This window comes from Canis aureus, chromosome 29, assembly GCF_053574225.1.
Source record: "Canis aureus isolate CA01 chromosome 29, VMU_Caureus_v.1.0, whole genome shotgun sequence".
Taxonomy (NCBI): Eukaryota; Metazoa; Chordata; class Mammalia; order Carnivora; family Canidae; genus Canis; species Canis aureus.
In genome coordinates this window covers 38,828,871-38,854,740 of record NC_135639.1, presented here as the reverse complement: position 1 = coordinate 38,854,740, position 25,870 = coordinate 38,828,871, and the positions used below count along the sequence as shown (strand labels likewise).

The 25,870-nt window shown below is 46.0% G+C and overlaps 1 protein-coding gene across 2 annotated transcripts in view; it reads right to left on the bottom strand.

Moving 5' to 3' along the window:
* Positions 1-23,117, bottom strand: part of TMEM72 (transmembrane protein 72) — a 32,942-nt gene extending 9,825 nt beyond the window's left edge. The window contains exons 1-2 of one of the 2 annotated variants that reach the window (XM_077878536.1): positions 22,773-23,117; positions 2,402-2,468 (exon numbers count right to left, since the gene is read on the bottom strand). In XM_077878536.1, coding sequence (XP_077734662.1) covers positions 2,402-2,468; positions 22,773-22,842 — 137 coding nt within the window. In that variant the 5' untranslated portion in view covers positions 22,843-23,117. Of the gene's footprint in view, positions 1-2,401; positions 2,469-5,016; positions 5,058-22,772 lie in introns of those variants that run through there. The other variant, XM_077878537.1, reaches the window with a different exon arrangement.
* Positions 23,118-25,870: the final 2,753 nt, after the last annotated feature.

Sequence of the window (25,870 nt, the reverse complement as noted above, 5' to 3'; positions counted from 1 at the left end):
AGCAGATCACAAGCAGGGGCAATATTTGAACCCAGCACCTAGACTCCTGAGCCTGTATTCCTCACAAGCACACCAGGGCACGTACTTTGTAAAACAAGTGTCATCACCTTTTTGTACATCCTGGGATGGGGGACCAGGAGGAAACTGAGGCTTGGGCAGTAGAGTGACTTGGCAGGTGTCCTGTCTGGTGCTATAGAGGCTGTGCCTTTTGAGGCCCGGAAAGTCTGGTCGCTCAGGCGGGGCAGTGAATCCAAGCCGAGAGCCCTGCTGTGGTTGCAAGATCCTACGAACCACGGTCTCTGCCCTGGGGCACCACACTAGCCACTCAGACTCTTCAGCCAATGGTGTGTCTGCTGTTTGGGGTGAGTGTGAGGAAGGCGGGTGAGGGATTCCCGCAGGAAGGAGAATGACAGGAGAGGAAGCTGGTGTGTAGAGAAGTAGAGAAGAACAAAGACAAAACCAGTGATAGCTCAGTTCCTACTGGAGCCTGCTCTTGGCCTCGGCCCTGCTGGGTCCCCGGGATACAGTGCAGGGAGTGACAGCCCTACAGGGGTGTGCTACAATTAAGAGTGTGCTACACTCTGAGTGTGAGGGAACACAGAGGCAGGAGTCTGAGATCTGCAGAGGAGACTGCATGTGTGTAAGGAAGGGCAGGAGATGGTGAGGGAAGAGGGAAGCAGGATGCTGAGATGGCCCTTGAGGAGTGAGTGTGAGTGCAGGAGGGATGGGCAGGCGGGCAGTGGCTGCCCATCCCGTGGGGGGCTGAAGCAGTACATAAACTACTGCACAGTGAGGGCTGGGGGGTCCTGAGGCTAGAAATAATGTCTTCCAGGCCTGGGCCACAAGGTGATCAGATGGGCCCTCGGGACAGGGACAGAACAATGAGGAAGGGGCAGGCTTCTGGGCAGGATGCAGTTTGCATTAACTGGCTATGGAGCTGACCTGTTACAGTAAGACAATCACACTTACCCCTTACCTGAAGTGACATTTGTGGGGAAGCTAGGTAGAAAGAGAGGATGAGAGAAAAGAGGAAGACCAGGCTTGCTTCTGGATTCCAGGGAGACAGTGCACGGCAGCTGTGGACAGGCTCAGTAAGACACGGAAGGAGTTCAGAGCGAAGAGAAGTCACTTTCAGGCAGCAGGGGCTCCAGGCTTGGGGCAGGCTTCCCAGGGCAGAATGCCAGGAAGGAATATCAGGCTTTGGCAATGTCGAGGTGGGTGGTAAGTCACCCCAGGTGCTCGATGGGATGAGCGACGGCTTGGAGGTGAGGTGATGTAGGTGAGTTTGAAGAAGAGTCAGAAGCTCCTGAGGTGTGTGTAAGTTCAGTGACCAGAAATAAAGTGGAGGCTGGAAAATGGCAGAAAAATATGGCCTGGAGGCCGTGGCAGGGGCTGTCCGGAATAGCCCTGCATTTCTAGGTGGCTAACTTTGTGGTAGTGTGGAAATGCGCTAGGAGGGTGGAAGACTGCTGGGAGATAGTGGGTGTGATCCACTGAGCAAATCAAAGAGCTGCCCTGAGCAGGGAGGCAGGGATGGAGGTGGATGTTGTTGGGAAGGAGGCATCCTGGGGACCCTATAGGCAAACCATGGCCCAGAAGCACAGGAACTCTGTGTCTCTCAGAAGGGGGCTGCTGGAGAAGCTGGTTGGTCAGAGCTGGCAGGGACCCCAAGCTTTCCTCCCTCTTCAGGCCGCCACAGCCCAGTGATCTCCTTCCCACTGGCAGGCATTTGTGGACGCGGCTGGCAGGGAAGAAAGGATAGAGGCTAGGGAACTCAGTGGCCCCAGGCCTGAGTCTGGGCCCTGTTGCTCATAAGTTTGTTGACATGGGCTGAGCTGCTTATTCCCTCTGAAGTTCCTAATCCGAAAAACTAGGTCAGTATGCACTTCTACAGTGCTGTCAGTTAAAGGACACAATGTAAATAAAACATTTTTCTGTGCTTGACATGCAGAAGGGCTCAAATACATAGTCTTGAGCTGATTCCTCTCTCTTTAAAATAAGAGCTCAGTTAATATTTGCTGACAAAGAAATGATGGAAAAGATGGATGGATGGACAGATGGCTGGCTGGATAGATAGTAGTCAATGGCTGGCTGGCTGGGCTGGGTGGATGGATAGGCGGGTAGATGGATGGCTGGCGGTTGAATGGATGGATGGGAGGATGGGTGAGTAGGTGGATGGATGGGAGGATAATTATTTTATTTAGGTAGTGATCTGACCAAAGCCCTGCCCAAACTAAGACAATATCCTAGAAGCCCCCTCTGCTTCTTCCACCTGTGGGACATGATAGAGTTAGCGTTGGAAAGGGGTAGGGGGCTGCTCTGTGTTAGTCTGACAAGACAGACTCAGGGGGAGCCAGAGCACAACACTCAGGCAAGGAGGGGCCCATGCAAACATACTCACAGCAAATAAAAAGCCAGGCTTTTGAACTGCCCCTGGAGGAAGGTCTCAGTGCCCACGCCGATCAACACTAAGAGGGGAAGAGAAGAGAGAGTGGGCTCAGGTGCTCTAGCCACATGTGGCCCTGCGGAACGTTCCCCGGCTGTGGAGTGAGCCTTCTGCCTCAGGCCTGAGAATCAGGGTAGGCTCTTCTGCACACGACACTGGGATTGGTGGCTGGGAAAATGTAAGAGAGCAGGAGACTTCTGGACTGGTCTCTTGAAACCAGAGGGGTTTCAGGAAGAATCCAGAGGTCTTTTAATCCAGCCCCCAGAGCACAGATGCCTTTGCTTCTCTGCCCACATTGGGCATGCCACCACCCCTGGTGTCCCCAGAGACAACTTGTGCTAACAGGCCACCAGCCCCTCTGTTCCACAGCTGTCCTCCTCATGCCACTGCTTCAAGGGCCCTCACTGTCCTGCAGTCCATATGCATATGTGCTGTGTGTCTGGGGTCAGTGGTTGGCCATGGGTGGGACCTTCCCAAACCCCATTCCCTTGCCCAGATCACTGTTCTAGCTGTTTCTGTGGCCATCTTTCCACTTGCTGGTTGGGTGGCTGTGTAACTCGCTCCTGGCTCCTGGCTCTGGACCCAGTGCTGGTTAAGCACCTGAGGGTTTGCTCTGATCAACTTCATCTCTCCTCTTGTCCTTTCTTGGCAGTTGGTGTTTGTGCTCAAGCACCTGACCTTCCATTTGTCTGGGGTGAATTTTGTCCTGGATCTACCTTTCCAGACTTTGCTGGATCTGGGCTGTCCTCTCACAGGGATCCCCTTGCTCTCTTTGTGCCACTCAATGAGCTATGACTCAGACCCCATCCACTCACCGATGGGAACATTCTGTAGACAGCATGGAGGTGTCCTGAAACCCTCCTGCAAGGCTGCGTGGCCCACTAACTAGAGTTCTTTCTGGTCCTACCTGATTACACTGCACGCATCCTACATTTCTCTCTGGGCTCAGATGACACACCCTGGTATTGGCTGAATTATGGCTCCACCATGTGTCCTTCCCAGAAAATCAAGACGGTGGGGCTAGGCTGTGGTATCTGGTGGCCTATAGGTGGCCCCTTCATCTCTGCTGTCTGGGAGACTGCTTCCCTGGGTCTGATGACTCCTCTCCTCCCTGGCAGAGACACAATGTAAACTTCTGGCCGGGGTGTCCTGAGCCCTTTATCCCCTGTGGAAATTCTCCCTCCCTCCTGAGCAGCAGTGCAGAGCTCCTCACTTAAGCCACCAGCACCCCCCCCACCACTTTTGAGGGGACTGGGTTGTGGAAGGACTTTAGGAAGAAGGGGACAGAATGCTTCAATCTAGGAAGAGAGGGAGGTGCCTAAGTATGCTTAGTGTCAGGGGGCCCCAGAGGGCTCCAGTGCCCCCCTGGGCTTGGTCTGGAGGAGGTTTGGGTGGAGGACACTGTGCCTCTGCCCTCTCCAGGGGCTAGAGCTTCACTGCCTTGTACCAGGCAAGCGCCGGGAGTGCTGGTCAGCCACACACACTTCCAGAGGGTCAGCATGACCTGTAGAGCACTTCATGCTTCATACACAGGGGTCATGCTCATCCTGGCTCCCTGTAGCATCCCTGAGACATGGGGAGATCTATGCTTCCTATTTTATGAGGAGGAAAACGAGTCACCTTGTGTAGTTCTTCCAAGGACACATCAGACAGTAAAGGACCTGCAGACTAAATTCAAGACTCTGGATACAGAGTCTTGAGTTTCCTGATTTCCACTACTAGTGTGTGTGTGTGTGTGGTGTGTATGTGTGGCATTGTAGTGTGTGATGTGTGTGTGCATGTGTGTGTGTGATGGGTATATGATAAGTGCATGTGTGGTGTGTGATGTGTACATGCATGGTATGTGATGTGTGTATATGTGTGTGATGTGTGTGATGGTCATGTGATGTGTGCATGTGTATGTGACATATGCATATATGTGTGGTGTGTGTGATGTGTGCGGGCTGTGTGTACGTACTGCGGGCAGATGCCCATCTACTTAGTTTTCACTATATATCCTGTCCTGTTCTCAACACTTCGCATTTATTAGCTCTTTAAACCATCACAACAATCTTACATGAAACTACGATGTGATCCTCATTTTACAGAAGGGAAACAGGCGCCGAGAGTGTAGGCAAAACAAACCTAAGTCATTCCAGCATTGTAGTCTTACATCTGCCGGTTAGTAGCTGAGTCACCAGGCCTCTCTGAGCCTCAGAATCCTCCTTATCCTTTCTTGCACATAATGGTTATAAGGATTCAATAAGCTGACTGATGCCAAGTACATAGCAGGTGCTCAGTCCCTTGCTTGCTTGTGGCAGGGGCTTCATTCCCGGGCCTTCTTTGGAGATTTGCAAGGCCTTGTGGTGAGTGGCCAGCAGGTGGCAGGAGAGGGTCTTGGGAACTCAGCCCCTTTACCGAATTTGTGTGGAGACTTATTTTGATGACTTCTGGTGGAAACAAAAGGCCTATAGTCAAAGGGGCATTCTAGGAATGCTGCAGCGGCAGCACTGGTTTGCAGTTAAAAAAAAGTCAGTGAAACAGCGGAGAAGAGAGAGCTGAGTTGGAATCTCTATTTTGTGTGTTCTTACCTTGGTACTTAGCACAGAAAGGGGCAATAGGCAGTCCCTGTGGGGTAGTCGGGAGAGTGAGTCTTTAAATAGCAGCCTCTGCAGGATGGGCAGGGAGGAAAAAAAAATTAAAAAAAAAAAAAAAAAGGATGGGTAGGGAGGGCCTTGAGTGGAGAGGCTGAGCGACCTGACCCCAGGCTACAGGTTAAGAGGCTTTGGCGATATTTGGCTGAGATTAAGCAGCAGACACAAGGTGTGCTCCGGGGTGTTCCTGGCCTCTCCCTGGCCTCCCCATCTCCAGCACATGGGTTTGAAGCAAAGTTCTGGTTGTGGCTCCTGATGCTCTGCCCTGGTGACCTTGTCCATGTGTTTCATGCTAGGCTGCCAGTAGGCACAGGGACTCAGGAGGAGAGGGTGGGTTCTGTCTGGGGGCTCCGACAAGGAGGCTTCACAGGCACAGAGAAGGGCATGCCTCACCATTGCATCCTGGGTTTTTTTTTTTTTTTTTGGGAGGGGGGTAGTGGAAGGCAGAAGTGTGGGACTAGAAGGCATTTGGATTTGGAAGCCCCCTGGGCATGCCAGCCCAGCTGCCTTTCAACGAAGTCCCAGCATGTGCCGTATTCTGCACTAGTCCCCCATGCATCTTGTCTAGTCTGTGCTGCATCCCTCAAGGGGGGAGTCATCAACCCCATATTATTTATAGAAGAATCTCAACAAGCCTCTTGGAAGTGCAGCACCCAGCCCAAAGCATGCTGGCGGTCAAGGGCAGAGGGAAGCCCGGACCAGGACTGATGTCCAGAGGCTCCAAGGCCCGGGGGGGTGGGTGGCGAGGGGTGTCACACGGATGAGACCCTTGTTGCCATGGGCAGTGGACCACTGTGTCCCCCAAGCCCAGCTATGAATGGGTTTCTGTAATGTCTGCCGTAGAATGAGCCAGGAAACTCCCACTTCACTGCCTTGCTGACCTGTCCAGAGGCTAAGCTGCAGGTGAGTGTGGTGACCGCCCACCTGTCCCTCTCCCAGGGCTTCTCACCCAGCCTGAACAGAATTCTCTTTTGAATGTCAGAAGTAGCCACAGGCGATCTCCTTGCCCAGGGCAGTTCCACCCGGCAACCCAAGACTTGTTCTGGCAAGCCAGGGTCCGAAGTCCCCAGCAGTCAGCCTGCACCCTCATTTATGGCACATCCCATGTGCCAGGCCTGGGTAAAGCACGAGTGGGAGGTTAAAGGAGCTACGTGCTGAAGCTTGGGCAGACTGTTGTGGATGCAGGAAATGAAGAGCTGTGGAGGGAGGGAAGAGGCCACACACCCTGTGAGCAGGCTGAGTGCAGGCTCCATTCTGTCTGTAAACTGAAGACAGCCCGCCCCCCTCCCCTAGAAGGAAGGCAAGGTGCTGCCAGGAGCACGGAGTGGCAGGAATAAGAGTCTGCAACCGCTGCTGCAGCCATGGCTCTGTGGGCTTCTCTGTGCACTTCCTGAAACCGGGTAAGATCACTGGTCCGACCCTGGGGCAGTGACAGTGTGGCTTCCAGGGCCCACACCCTCAAGTCTCCTTGCACCTTGCAACTTCCTGCTGTGCCTTCAGGGAGCCAAGTCCATGGAGAAAGCTCTGCCCGGTGGTGCCGGGGAAACCTCTAATGCCACAGTCCGGGTACAGACAATCAGCCTGGGGATTGGACCTGCTTCCATGAGCACTCACTCTCCTCCCCAGCACTTTTCAACCTCAAAGGTCTCCTGGGCTTCGGAATGTCACACCAGTTGCCATGACTAAAGTAAGTGAGCCAGGAATGGTCTCCTTGTGAAGATATTCCTGCTGCTCCCTGGGGGTGCCGACACTTCCAGAGACCAGACCTAGTAAGATAATTGGTGGGCTCTGTGGCAGAAAATAAGAATCGACCCCCAGGTACTTTCCACTGTTAGGTAACAGAGATACCCCTAATTATAGCAATACAGTAGGATGCATTAGATGGTAGCTACCCATAAATTCTTTGCAACTCCCCTCATCAAGAGGTAGAGCCTAACTCCCCTCCCCTTGAATGTTGGCTGGCCTTAGTGACTGGTTTGTCCAGTAGAATGATGTAGGTCAGGAGTTTACACTGCTAATTCACAAAGTTTCTGCCCAGCCCTCTTTACTTGTTCTGGGGGCAGCCACTCTCCCTTTCACCTAAGAAGTCTGATGCTCGTGAGACCACCATGTGCGAGGAAGCCCAAGTGAACCATGCAGAGAGAATGCTAGAGAAAGAGATGGGGGTGGGGTGGGGTGGGCGGAGATGCACAGCCAGCTCCAGCTGGCTCAGATGTCTGGCCCTAGAGGACCCATTGCAGCCACTCCGCCTGAGATCCCAGCCCTCATCTAGCTGAGATGCGCCATCTCCACTGTTCCCTGACTGAATTCCCGAGCCACAACATTTCAAGCATCATAAAATTGATGTAGCTGTAAGTCATTCAGGTTCAGAGTGGTTTTATAACACAGCCACAGGTAACTGGAAAAGCAGTTTATCCTATCCTCTTCACTACCTGAGATTTTTGGACTAGAAGCCCCTGTGTCTGGTCTATATTCTGACTCTCAGCAGTGAGCATGCCCTCAGGACCCCTTGGGCTTTTTGGCTCTTCTCACTGGTCCCCAGCTTGGTTGTCAGAAAGCCAGCCTGTGGGCTCCTAGGTCCTGCAGCACCTCTCCTCCTGCTCAGATTCAGGCACAGCCTGAGAGATGCAGTCTCCCAGGAGCAGGGTGGCTCCTGGCGACTACTTTTGGGCTGTAGAATCCGACTGGTGGTATAATACGTTAGGATTTCATGTAGGATCTATGAGGCTTTGCCTAATATAGAGCAGCTCCTTTCTACAGATTCATTTTACGAAGATTCCCAGTGGAAAAAGTGAGGAAAGCAAAAATTGAGACCCCCTACTCTAGGAGAATTTTGTGAATTGTATCCACTACTCAGCCAGGACAACCACAGCGGCCGTTGCCATGGAAGCTCTTAGCCTGCTGTTCTCACTGAACTGTGCTGGGAATGAACTATCTTTGGAAGGCACTAGAGTTCCACATGACATAGATATAGGACCCCAAGACTGTTTGACTGGGGGTCTGCAGTTTCCTAAATGTTTTTCCAGGGAACTAGTTTCCAGAACTGGAGTATTTCAGAAGCCACGAAATGACCATGATGTGTGGCCTTAAATTGGAAGGAGGAGCGTTAGGTGAAAAATGGGACTGGGTTGGGAGAAGACATTTATCCTGTCTCCTGTGTGTCTGTCTCCCCAGGACTGCACAGGTAGACCACTTGCTCTCTCAGAGGCCTCCTGTTCCCATGGATGAGAATGGGTACAGTCTCTGCTTTGTGGAATTGGACCTGGAAATCCTGCCAGGTTTCCAGATTGAGGCAGGGCTGTCTGTAAGACACAGAGAAGTTTTTGCGTCCGGCAGAGCCAGGACTAAGGTGAAGTGAGCAGGGCACCTGGGCAGAAAGTTTAAAGAGGTGCTCACTCTAAATTTAAAAAGGTACTCACTCTAAATTAGAAGGGGCACACCATAAATTTAAAGAGGCGCTCAACCTACATGGAAGGAGGTGTTCACTCCTAGGGCATGCAGTCGCAGCATTGGCCCTTTGGTGACCACCAGAATGGTTGCTTCCAGCCGAGGCCTCTGGAGATGTTCATGGCCCAGAGATCAGGAGCCTCTGGCTGCTCATGGAATTTGGCTTGTACTTCTGGTCCTCCTTCCTCCTTACAAGACAGCCTGGCTGGTATCTCTGAAACTCTGCCTCCTTAGGACTCTAGTTCAGTGTGAGCAATCTGTACCAACAATTCACTTCAACAAATGACTCCAAGGCCTTTTCCCAGAGCTGGGCATGGAGACAGAGGAGTTGAGAGTTTGACAGTGGAAACAAATATTATACATGGCCCCAGAGTCAGGGCTTCATTATAATAAATTCTTGGTAAGAAAAAATTGCCCCCAAGGACAGTCATGATTCCTAGATGTGCGTTTTTTTTTTTTTAAGATTTTATTTATTTATTCATGAGAGACACAGACTGAGAGACAGCAGCAGAAACACAGGCAGAGGGAGAAGCAGGCTCCATGCAGGGAGCACGACGTGGGACTCGATCTTGGGTCTCCAGGATCATGCCCTGGGCCGAAGGCGGCACTAAACCTTTAACTGAACCACCCGGGCTGCCCTGTTTTTGTTTTTTTTTTGTTGTTGTTGTTGTTGTTTGTTTTGTTTTGTTTTTTTTTTTGTTTGTTTGATTGCACTGCAGGTGGGAGGGGTCCTGGGTAGAGTTGCAAGGTAGCTGCTTTTATACCACCATTAAGTGGCCCATTGACTCCTTCCATCTGTCCTTATTATCTGTCTCTTGGGGTCCTGTTATTCCTCATCCCAGAACCACGTTATGAGCCCACTCTGGTGCCATCTGCCCTGCTCTTCTGTCTCACTCCTCCTGCACAGCCCCCTGGTAGGCTTCTTACTTGGTGCCAGTCAAAGCCAGCTCTTCCTCCACAAACATTTGTGCATAAGCCTGGCCTCCTCCTTTTGTCCCCTTCCCTCTACTCTCTATCCCTCTTGTCTGGGTCGAGGCACAACATTTTCTTCTCCTAGGGGCCAGGGCTTTCTTCTGAATAACCTTCCTGAGTGGCTTGTTCTAGTTCAGGTTAGCAGGGAGCAGAGATTCTGGACCAAGACCCCATGGTGCACCACCTTCCGTGCATCCTCCTGGGCATCCTGAAGCTCTGGTCTCAGAATGTGGGTGGAAGCTTCAAGGGTGCTGTGCTGTAGCAGAGAGAGATCACAGCTTGATCAGGAAAGCCGAGTCCTGGTTCCTCAAGCAAATCATAACTGTCTCATCTGCTTCCTCTTCCAGAAAATGGGGATAATAAAAGCATGCGTAAATGGCTGTGAACATTCAGTCTTAGTAAATGATAGAGTACTGTGCAAATGTAGATGATGAGAATTATCTATTCTATTATCTAAATTCTATTATTTCCTGATAATAGAATTATCAGGAAAAGAAGGTTGTTCCTGCTTGAGAGAGGCAAGCATTCTCAAGGGGGAGGAGAGGGTTTATTCTCATCCTTTCCTCCATTAATGCGCATTTTTATTATGGTTAAAGGGTTCTTCTTTATACACTGATGTTGTTCATTGATTTCTTGTCTTAGGTCCCTTCTGCAGGCCTGATTGGGATGTCAAGAGTCCAAAGCCCCATCCACTTCAACATCTCTTGTGTCATGTCCTCTGTGCAAGCTGCTAGGGATGCCAAGGGCTTAGGCTGGTGTGCTCATGAGGATGTGGCCTGTCATGGTGCTGACTGCCAAGAGGCTATCCTGGTGGTCTCCGGTCCTTTGCTGCTTTCGTCCCGTGACTGGCCTCATGGTTGGTTCTTATTTCATCACTAGGTTGAGTTTTAATGTCCGTCTTACATTTAGTGCACTGCTCTGCGGGCAACAGAGGTCACTAGAGGTCACAGTTCCCGCTTTTCATACCAGGCAGTGATGTTGGCTCTGGATGCCTGGGGGAAGGGTGAGAATGTCATATTCACTGCTGTTGAGGGCAGCCTCATAACTCATCCTGTTATTATAATCATTGCTCCTCTTCATCCTCAAGTATAGTGTGTCTCCTACAGGTCTTGGGGTCTTTAAGGACATTTCAGGTAAGGATATACCAGCTGATGACAATGGCTGGGGATAGTTTAGGTTCTGAAAGAGTCAAGGCTGCTTATAGAGGTAAAAGCTAGGTTTGCGCCATTTCTAAGAACATGAAGATGTTGGAACCAGTGGCTAAGAACCCATTGAGATAATAAAGTAGTAGTTGTAGGCTTCTTAACTCGGGAGAAGCTGTGACAGAGTCTAAGCATGGCAGAAAGGTCTAGCTGATGCGTATGAGCCAGGGTTCAGAGGCACTGTGAGAAAATGCCATGATTTTATAGTAGAAAATACTAGGTATTCAAGTAGAAGATATTTTAGAGTATAGTGTGGCACTCAGTACCCCAGCACCTCTCACAAGCTTGTGTAGGGAGAATTTCCTGGAGGCAAGAGAGTGCACCAGTTTGGATTCTCTAAACTTGATTCTCCAAACATGAGCTATAGACCAAAGTTGACCAGCGAGGAGATTTATTTTGTTTGGACTTGAAGGAGGCCTTGTGGTAGATTGTAATAATGCCTCTCTCTATGTCCACACTCTTTGTTATGTTTGCAGTCCCCCTCACTAAAGTGAAGCCTGTTTCCCCATCCCTTGAATCTGAGCTTAGCAATGTTGACTTGCTTTGGGAAGAGGATATGATCAGGCACTGTGCAAGCAAAAATGTGAAATGGGTTCATGAACTGGGCCTGCTCTCTCCTGCACCTGCCATTATCATGCACCTCTACCTGAGCCAAACATGGAGGGACATCAGAAAGCAGAATGGCCCTTGTATCCTTATAATAATACCTTCTCATGCTTCTATCCACCCCCAGACAACCACCCATCTGCTTTTGGTCACTAGAGATTAGTTTGCATTTTCTAGACGTTTACAAAAATGGAGTCATAGAGTATGTACTCTTTTTTTTTTTTTCCTATCTACTTTCAATCAGTATGATTATATTGAGGTTTATCCATGTGGTAGCATGTATCAGTAGCGATGCCTTTCTATTGTAAGTAGTATGGAATGCCTTAGTTATTTTATAACTCACCTGTTGGCGGGCATTTGAATTTTCTCTAGCTTCTGGCTATTACAAATAAAGATGCTATGAACTTTCATGTACAACTTTTGTTGGACTTTGCTTTCTTTTCTCTTGGGTATAAATAGCTAGGAGCAGAATGATTAGATCATATAAATAGCTGGAGGGGAATGATTGGATTATATGGTAGGTATATGTCTAATTTTTTTTTTTTTTAGATTTTATTTATTCATGAGAGACACATGGAGAGAGGCAGAGACATAGTCAGGGAGAGAAGCAGACTCTCTGTGGGGAGCCTGATGTGGGACTCAATCCCAGGACCCCGGGATCACGACTTGAGCCAAAGACAGATGCTCAACCACTGAGCCACCCAGGTGCCCCGGTATATGTCTAATTTTTTAAGAAACTGCCAAAATCATTCCCAAAGTGAGTGCACCATTTTACATTACCATCAGTAGTATATGAGAGTTCCACATCCTTGCCAACATTCAGCACTTGATATGGTAAGTTTCTTTATTTTAAGCCATTCTAGTACTATGTAGTCGTAGCTCATTTTACTTTTGATTTGCATTTCCTTGATGACTAATGATGTGGAACATCTTTTCATGGGCTTATTTGCCATCATATCACTTTGTTAACTTGTTTTTTCATTCTCTTTAACGTTGTATTTCAAAACGGGAAGTTTTAAATTTTGATGGCATGCAATTTATCAATTTGTTGTTTTGTGGATTGAACTTTTGATATTATAAATAGGAAATAGCTGCCTAACTCATTACTTAGGGTTTATTATCTAAAATTTTGTAGTTTTAGGGGCTCCTGGGTGGCTCAGTTGGGTAAATGTGCAACTCTTGATTTAGGCTCAAGTCATGCTCTCGGGGCCATGGGATTGAGCCCCAAGTTCGGCTCCAGGCTTATCACAGAGTCTGTTTGTCGCCCTCCCTCTGCTCCTCCCTCTGCCCTCTGTCTCTCTCTCTCTCAAATAAATAGATAGATAGATAGATAGATAAACTAAAAGCTTTAGAAAAATAAACATTTTCTAGTTTTAGGTTTCACATTTAGGTCTAGAATCCATTTTAGTCTTTCTTTGTGTATGGTATAAGGTATAAATAGACTTTTTTTTTGGTAAATGGATATTGTTCAGTACCATTTGTTGAAAAAGTTATCCTTTCTACACTAAATTGTCTCCATATTTTTGTCAAAAGTCTGTTGTTTATATATGTATAGGTTTATTTTTGTACTCTATTCTGTTCCATTAATTTATTCGTCTTTCTTTGTTACAATACTGTATTGCCTTGATTTTGTAGACTTCTAGTAAGTGATATCAGGTAGTGTTAATGTCTTAACTTTGCTCTTTGATTGCAAAATTGTTTTAGTTGTATTAGGAACTTTGCATTTCTATGTGAATTTTAGAAAGACCTTCAAGTTTTAGAAAAGACTCTATTGGTATATGTGCTGCCGAAGCGAGCACTAGAAAAGACTCTATTGGTTCATTTTTGCTTTTGTTTCTTTTGCCTTCGTGGATGTATCTTGCAAGAAGTTACTATGGCCGAGTTCAAAAAGGGTGTTGCCTGTGTTCTTCTCTAGGATTTTGATGGAATCTTGTCTCACATTTAGATCTTTCATCCATTTTGAGTTTATCTTTGTGTATGGTGAAAGAGAGTGGTCTAGTTTCATTCTTCTGCATGTGGATGTCCAATTTTCCCAGCACCATTTATTGAAGAGACTGTCTTTCTTCCAATGGATAGTCTTTCCTCCTTTATCGAATATTAGTTGCCCATAAAGTTCAGGGTCCACTTCTGGATTCTCTATTCTGTTCCACTGATCTATGTGTCTGTTTTTGTGCCAGTACCACACTGTCTTGATGACCACAGCTTTGTAGTACAACCTGAAATCTGGCATTGTGATGCCCCCAGATATGGTTTTCTTTTTTAAAAATTCCCCTGGCTATTCGGGGTCTTTTCTGATTCCACACAAATCTTAAAATAATTTGTTCTAACTCTCTGAAGAAAGTCCATGGTATTTTGATAGGGATTGCATTAAATGTGTATATTGCCCTGGGTAACATTGACATTTTCACAATATTAATTCTGCCAATCCATGAGCATGGAATATTTTTCCATCTCTTTGTGTCTTCCTCAATTTCTTTCAGAAGTGTTCTATAGTTTTGAGGGTATAGATCCTTTACATCTTTGGTGAGGTTTATTCCTAGGTATCTTATGCTTTTGGGTGCAATTGTAAATGGGATTGACTCCTTAATTTCTCTTTCTTCAGTCTCATTGTTAGTGTATAGAAATGCCACTGACTTCTGGGCATTGATTTTGTATCCTGCCACGCTACCGAATTGCTGTATGAGTTCTAGCAATCTTGGGGTGGAGACTTTTGGGTTTTCTATGTAGAGTATCATGTCATCGGCGAAGAGGGAGAGTTTGACTTCTTCTTTGCCAATTTGAATGCCTTTAATGTCTTTTTGTTGTCTGATTGCTGAGGCTAGGACTTCCAGTACTATGTTGAATAGCAGTGGTGAGAGTGGACATCCCTGTCTTGTTCCTGATCTTAGGGGAAAGGCTCCCAGTGCTTCCCCATTGAGAATGATATTTGCTGTGGGCTTTTCATAGATGGCTTTTAAGATGTCGAGGAATGTTCCCTCTATCCCTACACTCTGAAGAGTTTTGGGACTTCATCAAGATAAGAAGCTTTTGCACAGCAAAGGATACAGTCAACAAAACTCAAAGACAACCTACAGAATGGGAGAAGATATTTGCAAATGACATATCAGATAAAGGGCTAGTTTCCAAGATCTATAAAGAACTTATTAAACTCAACACCAAAGAAACAAACAATCCAATCATGAAATGGGCAAAAGACATGAACAGAAATCTCACAGAAGAAGACATAGACATGGCCAACATGCACATGAGAAAATGCTCTGCATCACTTGCCATCAGGGAAATACAAATCAAAACCACAATGAGATACCACCTCACACCAGTGAGAATGGGAAAAATCAACAAGGCAGGAAACCACAAATGTTGGAGAGGATGTGGAGAAAAGGGAACCCTCTTACACTGTTGGTGGGAATGTGAACTGGTGCAGCCACTGTGGAAAACTGTGTGGAGGTTCCTCAAACAGTTAAAAATATACCTGCCCTACGACCCAGCAATTGCACTGTTGGGGATTTACCCCAAAGATACAAATGCAATGAAACGCCGGGACACCTGCACCCCGATGTTTCTAGCAGCAATGGCCACGATAGCCAAACTGTGGAAGGAGCCTCGGTGTCCAACGAAAGATGAATGGATAAAGAAGATGTGGTTTATGTATACAATGGAATATTACTCAGCTATTAGAAATGACAAATACCCACCATTTGCTTCAACGTGGATGGAACTGGAGGGTATTATGCTGAGTGAAGTAAGTCAGTCGGAGAAGGACAAACATTATATGTTCTCATTCATTTGGGGAATATAAATAATAGTGAAAGGGAAAATAAGGGAAGGGAGAAGAAATGTGTGGGAAATATCAGAAAGGGAGACAGAACATAAAGACTGCTAACTCTGGGAAACGAACTAGGGGTGGTAGAAGGGGAGGAGGGCGGGGGGTGGGAGTGAACGGGTGACGGGCACTGGGTGTTATTCTGTATGTTAGAAAATTGAACACCAATAAAAAAAAAAAAATAAAATAAAATCCTTTGGGGTTAAAGACAAAAAAAAAAAAAAAAAAAAAAGAAAAGACTCTATTGGGATTTTGATTGGGTTTGCATTTAAACCATACAGCAGTTTTGGGAGGAATTGACCTCTTAACAATGTTGAGTCTTCTGACCCATGAGCAGGGTATATTTCTCCATTTTTTTAGGCCATTTATTTTAGTAAAAACTACCTCTCAGCGATTTTTTAGTTTCCAGTGTACAGGAAACTTTATTTACACATTTGGGGTCATATTTATCCCCAAGTACTTTATATTTTTGATTCTATTGTAAATTGTATTTAAAAGTTTTCATTTTCTAATTTTTTGTTGCTAGTATATAGAAATATGATTGGCTGTTGTGTATTGATTTTGTCTTCTGCAACCTTACTAAACCCTTTATTGGATCTAGTAGCTTTTCTGGTAGAGTCCATCAGATTTTCCATAGATGATCATGTTTTCTGTGAATAACAAGTTTTGCTTCTTCCTTGCTGGTCTGTATGCATTTTATTTCTTTTTCTTGCCTTATTTTGCTGGCTAGAATCTTTAATACAGAGTTTGCTAGAAGTGGCAAGAGTGAACATCCTTGTCTTATTACTAATTCAGGGGAAGAACATTTGATCTTTTACTTGTAAGTACTTGTAGGTTTTTTTTTTTTTTTTTAATGCCGTTTCTAAGTTGAGAAAGTTTTCTTCTATTCCCAGTTTGATGATGATTTTTGTCAGGAAACAATGCTGAATTTTGTAAAATACCTTCTCTGTGTCTATTCTGATAATAATATAAATAAATATATAAAGTATAAAAAGCTTTTCTTTTTTAGTTTGTTAACATGGTGAGTTATATTGATTTTCAAATATTAAAGCAACTTTAATGGGACGACCGGGTGGCTCAATGGGTGAGCGTCTGCCTTTGGCTCAGGGCATTATCCCGGGGTCTGGGGATCGAGTCCCACATTGGGCTCCCTGCATGGAGCCTACTTCTCCCTCTGCCTATGTCTCTGCCTTTCTCTCTGTGTCTCTCATGAATAAATAAATAAATAATATTTTTTAAAAATAAAGCAACTTTAATTTCTGGATAAATGTCACTTGTTTATGATATACTATCCACTTAACATATATATTTTTTTTGATTTGCTAAAACATTGTTTGGATTTTTACCACTGTGTTTTGGGGGATATACGTCTGTAGTTTCTTTATGATGCTTTTGTCTGGTTTTGGTATTAGAGTAATGTTAGTCCTATAGAATGAGTTGAAAAGTATTCTTTCCTTTTCAGACTTCAGGAAAGTTTGTGTAGAATAAATAGTATGCTGATATGCTACTTTTTGATGATGAGATTTTTACAGCCCTGCAGGGTTCACTGATACTATTAAGGATATTGCCTGTAACACAGAATAGCATCTTTCTGGCAAGGACCTACGGGGAAAATTTCTTCTAGGTCTTAATTTCAGGTCAGAGTATTAGCCCAAGGTATTTGCTTCTTATTCTTTCTCATTCAAAAATAATGCATCTGATCACTCTTTCACATGACAGATTTCCTGGTGCCAGAAACAATGACTATGCCTCCAGTTACTCTCCTTCTATGCCGCATGAGCCATGTGTCTTCATCAGATCTTCACCTGGTATCTGCAATCTAGGAAGGTTCAGGTGGAGCCCACAGAAGGCTCTCTCACTTCAGCATCTGCCACTTATATCTAAGGACATTCCTTTTGGATAATAGCCCTCTTTGGTTGTTTAGAACTAAGGACAATTTTAAGAGAATTGTCTGGCCATAAAAAAATGAAGCTACCATCTTCCTTCTGATTTGGTTACTGTATGTAGTATAGAAGTAATCAATTTCCTGAGGGCTGATAATGACCCAACCTTGAAATGTGAAGAAAAATGTTACTCAGCAAAAGACTTCACATTCTAACTCCTTCCTCACTTTGCAGCTTCAAGGGTCATAGCCTGCTTTGTTCCTTTCCTCTGGTCTTTCTTCTGGAAGAGCTCATCACTCATGCTACATAGTCCCTGTGTTCTACATATTTCCTCTAAAAATTAACCAGCACTGACTGAGAATCTATGTGCCAGGCAGTTTGCTGCTTGAGTCATTGTTTCGTTGAATTCTCACAACCCCAGAAGGTAGATACACTCATTATCCCCATTTCATAGGTGAAAAAACTGATGTTTAAACTGGTTAGGTCACATGCCTAAGGTCACACATCTCACAATTAGTAGGACACAAATTCACTCCTCCAAACTCTGAACTGCAGTGCTTTGTGCTGGGATGTATTTTTGGAGCTTGTCTTCTTGGTCATATCATGTGCTTCTCAAGGGTAGGGGTCACACTATCCTAATCTATGTGTCTACATTACACAAAATGGGAACTCAGCAAATGTTTGTTGAATAAATGAGTCCTAAATGTAGTTTCCTTGTTCTAAATCTAAGAAAGACATAGGCACAAGGAAGTAAAGAAAAAAATGTTTGAACAAAACCAGTGGTAAGACAGTGGAAGAGAGGTAGAGATATTTCATTTACTCATTGAGACAATCAGACTGGAAAAGAAAAACAGTCAACATCCATTTGGAGGATCTGAAAACAATGGTCTTGCTTGGGTAATAAATCCACTGATGGACACGTTGAAGTACATTGAAGTTTCCTTAGATGGCAGGAGATCATCACGGGGATACATTTAAGAAGGATGGAAGTTAGCATAGAAGGCCGAAAGTGGTTGCCTCAGAAGCATTAGGGTTTTTTTTGTTTAAGGCTTTGATAGGGCTAAGGTCAAACTATGCATTTGCTGTACTCTTTAAAAAATAATGAGAACATCTGGTTTTAAATGTTTCTTTTGTCTTAGGCTATATTAATAAGGCAAATCTCCATTTCAAACTGAGTGTTGGCAAGGAGTGGGGCTGTTGGGAATGTGGTTCTGTCCTTTATGTAGAAAAGAAGTTAATGGGTCAAAAACCTGGAACAAAACAAAACCCCTAAGTGATTCCAGGTTGCTCTAAAATAGTTGATTTGTGAGAAAGAGCACGTTAGCCTGGCAAATGGGGCTCGTTCAAAATGACTTTGTCTCCACAGCCCATTTCCCTGTTGGCTGTGTAGTGCCCTTCTCTAGGAGCAGTATGCTGACAGTCCCCGGATGTGCCCCTGCATCACTGCCCTGTGAGTGGGCAGACTGGACCTCCAACACCAGATCTGCTGTCTACTGGCTATGCGACCTGTGTCAAGCTACTTGAACATTCTGATCTTTAGTTTTCTCACTTGTAAAATAGTACCAAGATCAGCATTTGGCCCTCATAGACACTGGTAGGGTTTTAGCCAGATTATTACTTTATCTTACTGTTGTTCTCAGTTATGCATCTCTGGACCCACAAATAGAAGATCCTGATGTGATAGTTCCCTCTGGAAATGTGAACAGATTTGTCTGTCCTCTGATGAGGTCCAGGAGAGGATTTGGCTGGATGGTTACGGTAGTGCCAGTCAAAGTATGCACAGCAATTATTCAGAGAGAGAAAATGAGCATATGGATCAAATATCAGTGTCTTTAGATTTAGGAAGTATTTGATCATGCTTACTATCTTTCAGTGTAACTGTGCCCAACCTCACCATGACCCTACCTGCTTGAGCCTGTGTTTGGTATGGTCTCAGACAAGCCTCCTTGGTACCCTTTGTGTGTTTTGTATCTTGTATCTTGGGGTTGCCAAGACATAGAAAGACATATCCTTTAGCCTGATTTAGGTGGAGGACACATTGATTAAGAGTAAGATCTCAGGAATAGATCCTTATCAGTTAGTCTTGCCATTTTGTTCCTGGTTGTTGTGAGACCCCGAGCAAGATGTTTCACCTTACCAAGCCTCAGATTCCCCTCACATACAGTGGGGGTGACAATGAGCATGATGATGATTCAAAGGGTAGTTATGAGGGTAAAAGGAAATACTACATTTGAAACATGCAGTCAGAGCTTGACTCACAGTGAATACTCAAATAATAGTCGTTATCAGTTATTACCCCAGAGTAGAGTTGGAAGAGTGAAGAAATCCCTCAAGTGCTGGCAGTAAGAACCTCAGTCTTGAGTACCCTGGCTCTGAGAAAGTTGCAAGAGTCTCAACAAAGGGCTGACACAGTGGGTTCTTTCCATTCTCTTCCCCACAGACTTGGGGCTGGGGCTGAGGAGTGGCGAGGAACTTCATGGAGATTGTCCCTCAGGGATTAAGAGGATTGTGGAAGTTCAAAGGGAAGCCAATTCTGCTTTCTAAGAACAGGGATGGGGACTAGTCCTGTGGGACAGAGAAAGGGTACCCCATACCTCTGTGCTCCCATCTCAGTTAAAACCCACTTCCCAGGTTCCCTTCTCTGATGGTTGATTTGTAGTGAAAATACATCACAGGGCTGAGCATCCTTTGAGGCCCGAGTCTCTAACTCAGGATGTCATGGCCTTGCCTTTATGTGGACACAGTGAGAACCTGCTTTGAAGGTTGGACAAGTGGGAGTCTGGCACAGGGAGGTGTGGAGCACTCACAATCTGTTTGTAGTTCCCCAGTTGTGTTTGTCTCTTTGGGTGATTCCTGGAGCCACATCTCAGCCGGAGAGACACTAGTGGTCACACATGTGTGCATTAACACACACACACACACACACACACACACAGAGTCTTCCATACCAGAGAGGTAATACAAATGAGTGAAGCTAGCCAAGTGTAAGACAAATGTTGGGGAGAAGCTCTGTCATGACCTGGAAATCTTATAACTGGCTCAAAGTCACAAAAAAAGTCTAATGGGAGACAATTTTCTAATTTTAGAAACACTTTCAGTGCTTCAGTGGGTGCTATCTGTTTGTGGCCTGTCTTCCTCTGTTTAGCAGTGGCAATGCTCTGTGCCCACTGTTGGTATGGGGCTGGGCATGGGGCTGGGGCAGCAATGGCCCATGGGACAACTGGACATCCTGATGAAGCTTCATCCAGAGTGGCTGGGAGGAGAAGAAGAGATGAACTCATCCAGCCAGGCCATCACCACTGGGCCTTGCCATCCTGGTGGAGTCTTCTAGGGTTTGATACCCTTGGGATCTGTAACAGTCCTAGATTCCATCCACAGAGGGGAAAGGGATCCAGAGAAGAAGCTGCTGGATTAGCAGCTGCTTGGTTCCTGCATGTGACACTCTGGGTAACCTTGGGCCACATACTTTTCCTAGCTTCTGGAGAATCTAATACTTCTTCTCATAGAAGGACCAGGGGCTACCTTAGGTCTCCTGGGGTTTCTGCAAAATGACAGCCCCTGTCTCAAGTCTTACTTCCTTTCTAGTAGCAATGCCACTATAAATGAGGCCCAGATTTTCAACAGAGATTTCAACAACAAGAGGCTTAAGGGAATAAGGAATTTGCAAATCTTACCCGCTGGAAACAGTCCAGGAATTTAGTGATGCTGGAAGAAACTTGAGATTTGCCCATGAGTATCAAAGCCCCTCTCTCTAGCTTCCCACTTGCTCCCAGCACTCTAGAAAGCTCAAACAAGATTATTGGAAAGCCTGGCCATTAAAAGGCAACTGATGCCCTATTTTTAGCCTGGATCCTATATCAAAACCAAGCAGAAGGCCCATCTTCAGCATTAACGGCAGCCCTCTGCACAGAGATAAGAGTTGTGGTTAAGAGGAATTGTGTGTGTGTGTGTGTGTGTGTGTGTGTGTCTGAAGATAAATCAAACTTTTAAACTGTCTTTTGCTAGGCTATTAGAAAAACACATGTATCTTAAAAACAGCTTTCTGACAGGAGGCAGTCCTCAGCTCTGAGCAGAATGTAGCAAGGGAAATTATTACCAAGATATCTGATAGCTGAAAAGGGTGCATTTTACCTCTCTGGAAGCCAAGGCCTATAGGAGAGCTGGGTGTGCTCAGATCAACAGGGGTACAATAGGACTTGAACCCCAGACACAGAAACCCTATTTAGGTTTACCTTCTTATCCTCAGATGAGAAGTTGTGGGTCTTGGCAGGCATTCCCTTACATGTAGGTGATAAGATGGTTCTGGCAGAGGCTGGAATGGGCTCCCCCACAAGCCCATTTACTCAGAGCCCTCAGCAGAGAAATTCCAGACCCTTCCTGGTGTCCACTGGGTGGGGTTTCCTAGTCTGGGAAGCAGGGCGTTCTTTGGCCAGAGTCCTGGCCCTTTAAAAAATTGAGGCACCTGGGCTCCAGATCAGCTGTCCCTCTGATCTGCAGTGTGACCTTGGACAAGGTTATTGACTGTATTTGGGCCCAAGTGTTCCATCTTGTAACAGGAGGGGTGGCATTAGATCTTCTCCAACAGCTAAGTTTTTGTGCTGAGGACCTAGACACTAGAAGAGCCCACTGGCCAGCCTCCCCACCAAGCTCTGAACCAGGTCACACAGGCTTCTCCTAATTCCATTGAGCTCTGCTCAGTTTGTGCATCCTTGATCCTCCAAAACACCTGGTCAGCAGGTCCAGATCAGAGAGTGGCATCACAGAGGGTCTGGGTGGCTCAGCTGTCCCAAAGTCACACATCAGCAAATGACAGGGTGGGGGCAGGAACCAGCCTGACTGGAGTCTGAGCTGGGGGACATTTCCCATTTGCCAAGACTGATATTAGATTTTGTCCAATGGTGAGGATGGACTTGGTGAGCAATGTGTGTCTCTTCCATGTTCCCAAGGGACATGGGGCCCAGAGCTAAGAGCTCAGAATGCTGTCTTCTCACTTCCTGCATGCAGACCCTGGCCATGTGGGGTCCTGGGGGGCTAAAGGTAAGGGTCTGGGCTGGGGAAGTAAGCAGGCATAACTCAGGATTGTGGTTGCTCTGGTTCATCTCTGGGAGTTGAGCAGCCTCAGGCTGGATGAGGGAGAGAAGCCCAGCAGAGGGAACCGTTTCTACTCCAAACCCAGTGTGTTCTTGCAGTCAGGCCACAGAGAGGGGGTCTGGGTTTCTACAGGACTTTCTGTTAATGAGGTGGACGTGGGCCAAGGGAAGCTCAGGATCTCCATGGCCAGTGCTAGAGCTTGGCCTGTCCTAAGTACTGAGAATTCTCTTTCCATAAAATGGAGCTGTGGTCTGTATAAAACATGATGATCTCTGTTGACCATCTTCAAAACTATACAGTGAGGTGACTGATTCTCACATTTGTCTTGGCCTTTTATACCTCCACCTTCAGCTCCTATATCCACCTCATAAGAGCCCTCAAGGAGGTAGTGCAGATCTTCTCAACTCATTTTCCAGATTAGGACACTGAGGCTCCCAAGGTCACATGGGTGCTGGCTTGCCAAGTGGAGAGTGCTTCCATCACCCAGGCTCACCCCACTGCACCTGCTGCTGCCCTGCAGAGTAGTGTTTCTGGAGGCACTGGGAACAAAAGTGAGGGCAGATGTGGCCAGAGGTGTCCATCTGTCCCAGCCGGCTGGCTCCCACCCCTCAAGCAGCCTGGGTGACAGTGCCCAGGCATAGGGGATGGCAGCTGGGAGGTGGGTCTTACCTGCAGCAGTGGTGATGCCCAGGAGCCGGCAGGTGTATTCCAGACCAGTCCAGAACATCTGCAGCTTCATGGTGCCAGGGTTGAGGGCAGGGTCCCAGTGGGGCAGGCAGTGGAGGCTTCAGCCTGAGATACTCCTGGATGCCCGTGTGCAGAGGGAGGCTGTGGCTGTCGGCTCTGGGCCCCCGTGCCCTGGGGCCCTGCCTTCCAAACCAGTCCTGGCCACCTCAGCCTGGCTGAGGTGTGAATAGGGCTCACCTTCCCGGCTTTGCTGCCTGTGCCCTTGCCAGACACTTGGCTTAATCATTACCTTGGAAGAATGCCCCTGCTGCTCTGTGCAGCTCCAGCCTGGCTTGGAGCTGCTGCAGCTCCAGCACGGCCAGCCGCTTGAGATCGGGCCAATTAGGGCTGGGCTGGAGGAAGCCTGGAGCTGGCAATTAACCATTTCTGGGTGGGAGGAGAGTCGAGGAGCCAGATCCGGCCCTTTCTATGAGGTCAGCTTTGAGAAAGTCACACCTGGGCTTCAGGCCCACAAGGTCTAGGACGGTTGGCGTCTAGAGGTGACAGGTCTGTGGTGGTCTGTGTGTAGGAGAAAAAGATGTGTCTTTAAATTACTAGCAGAAACAGCTTTTGAAATAAGTTCTAAGCTTCTATTCTTCTGCATATAGGAGGATTAGAAAGCTCTGCAGTCTTGGATTTGGACTCGACCAGACATACCTAGTGAAATAAGTCAGTCAGAGAAAGATGAGTACCATGTGATCTTGCTCATATGTGGAATTTAAGAAACAAAACCAATGAGCAAAAGAAAAAAAAAAAAAAGAGTGACACAAGCCAAAAAACAGACTCTTAACAATAGAGAACCTAGCTCAGGCTGATGCCACACACGGACCCTCCTTTCTCCCTGACATGCATCCTGATGTGTAACGTGGGAAATCACTATGATTCTTTGGGAGGGTTCTTTCTATGTCAATAATTAACTGTGTGACCTTGGGGAAAGCCAAAGATATTTGTGATCCTTAGTAATTTTGCAGAAAATAAATGAGAGGATTTGGCTGGATTGGTGGATCTCAAAGTATATTCTGAGAGCTGCTCCAAGAAGCCCAGCCTTGTAAAGCTGACAATTGTGGGATTTTACTCAATTAAATTCTCAATTTACTCATTGATACAAGGAATTGAAGGATATCAAGTTTTAGGGTTCCTCTCAGGCATTTTTCTGAAATCGTTTATCCTATGCTCAAATGGGATAGACAGCAAAACAACCACATTAGGTAAAAAACAAAACAAAAAACAAAAAAACCCAAAACCAAATTCTAATAATAATAATAATGAAAAACTCAGGCATAATCCGTTTTGCTTATTGCTTTGTGAGGATCATATGCCCTCATATAATGAATAGATATTTTTCTTTATTAAAATTATTCTAGGTTTCCAGAGACAGAAACAAACAACAAAACTAAAAATAATGGAATAATATATTTGCAAATGACATGTCTGATAAAGTGTTAGTATCTAAAATATATAAAGAACTGATACAACTCAACACCCCCAAAACAAATAATCCAATTAAAAATGGGTAGAAGGCATGAACAGACATATCTCCAAAGAAGACATCCAGATGGCGAACAGATACATGAAAAGATGCTAAATATCACTCATCATCAGGGAAATGCAAATCAAAACCACAAGGAGATATCACCTTACACCTGTCAGAATGGCTAAAATAAAAAACACAAGAAACAATAGGTGTTGGTGAGGATGTGGTGAGGGATGCACTGTTGGTGGGAATGCAAACTGGTGCAGTACTCTGGAAAATAATATGGAGGCTTTTCGAAACAAAGTAAAAATAGAACTACCTTGTCATCCAGAAAGCACACTACTGGGTATTTAGCCTCCAAATACAAAAACACTAATTCAAAGGGCTACAGCACCCCTATGTTTATAGCAGCATTATTTACAATACGGAAGCAGCCCAAGTGTCCATTGACTGATGAATGGATAAAGAAGATGTGGTAAGTATATACAATGGATTATTACTCAGCCATAAAAAGAGTGAAGTCTTGCCATTTGCAGCAATGTGGATAGAACTAGAGTGTTATGCTAAGTGAAATAAGTCAGTCAGAGAAAGATGAGTACCATGTGATCTTGCTCATATGTGGAATTTAAGAAACAAAACCAATGAGCAAAAGAAAAAAAAAAAAGAGAGACACAAGCCAAAAAACAGACTCTTAGCAGTAGAGAACAAACTGATGGTTACCAGAGGGAGGTGGATGGAGGGATAGGGGAAATGGAAGATGGGAATTAAATACTTATGATGAAAAAAAAAGTTATCCCAATGTGATTAATTTGATCAAGATTTATTAATATTCCATAAAAACTATCATTTTTTTCATCTCCCCCCTTGAATGAGTTTAAGAATCTCTTTATTCATGTGATCAAGTTAAAAAATGTGTGTTTTGACCTGTTTATTCCTTGGGTCAGCTGACTGTGTTTAACAGCAGACTGTGTTTAGCAACCCCAAATTTCCCAGTTTTTTACAGGTCTTGGCACCTGTGCATCTATGCATCGTTTCTCCCGCGTGCTGGTACCTGGGTCTCTGTGGCAGACACTGAAGCAGACAGATGTTGTTCCTGGAGGCCAGGGTTAGTAGTCCTGTGGCTCCATGCCCTGTGGGATCCCGTTCTCTTTGAACTCTTTGGGAAGCTCTGGTCAGCCCCCACAGCATGCCTTGCTTCCTCCTTGATCACAGCAGCTAGTTTTCTTGAGTATCTGACATCTCCTTGCTCAAAAGATGTAGAGTCCTTCCAGGCCTTGTTTTACAAGGTCTGTTTAGTTCAGTCCTGATTATAGCCTCCCCTGCTTCATGCCTTTGTTTTAGGAATGAGCATTGGTCTCAGTTCTGGTCAAACAGCCTGGAAGGAGCATGTGCTGATGCACTTTTGGGGAAGTGTCCCTCACTTTTAACAAGGGGCCTGAGGACGGGGTGGGCTCCCTCTCTTTGGGTGCACCTGTATCAGGGACGGGCAGCTCTCTCCAGATGAGAGGGTCAAGGCTAAGGACACAATCAGCATCTGGAGTCTGGCCAGTGATATGGCAGCAACACT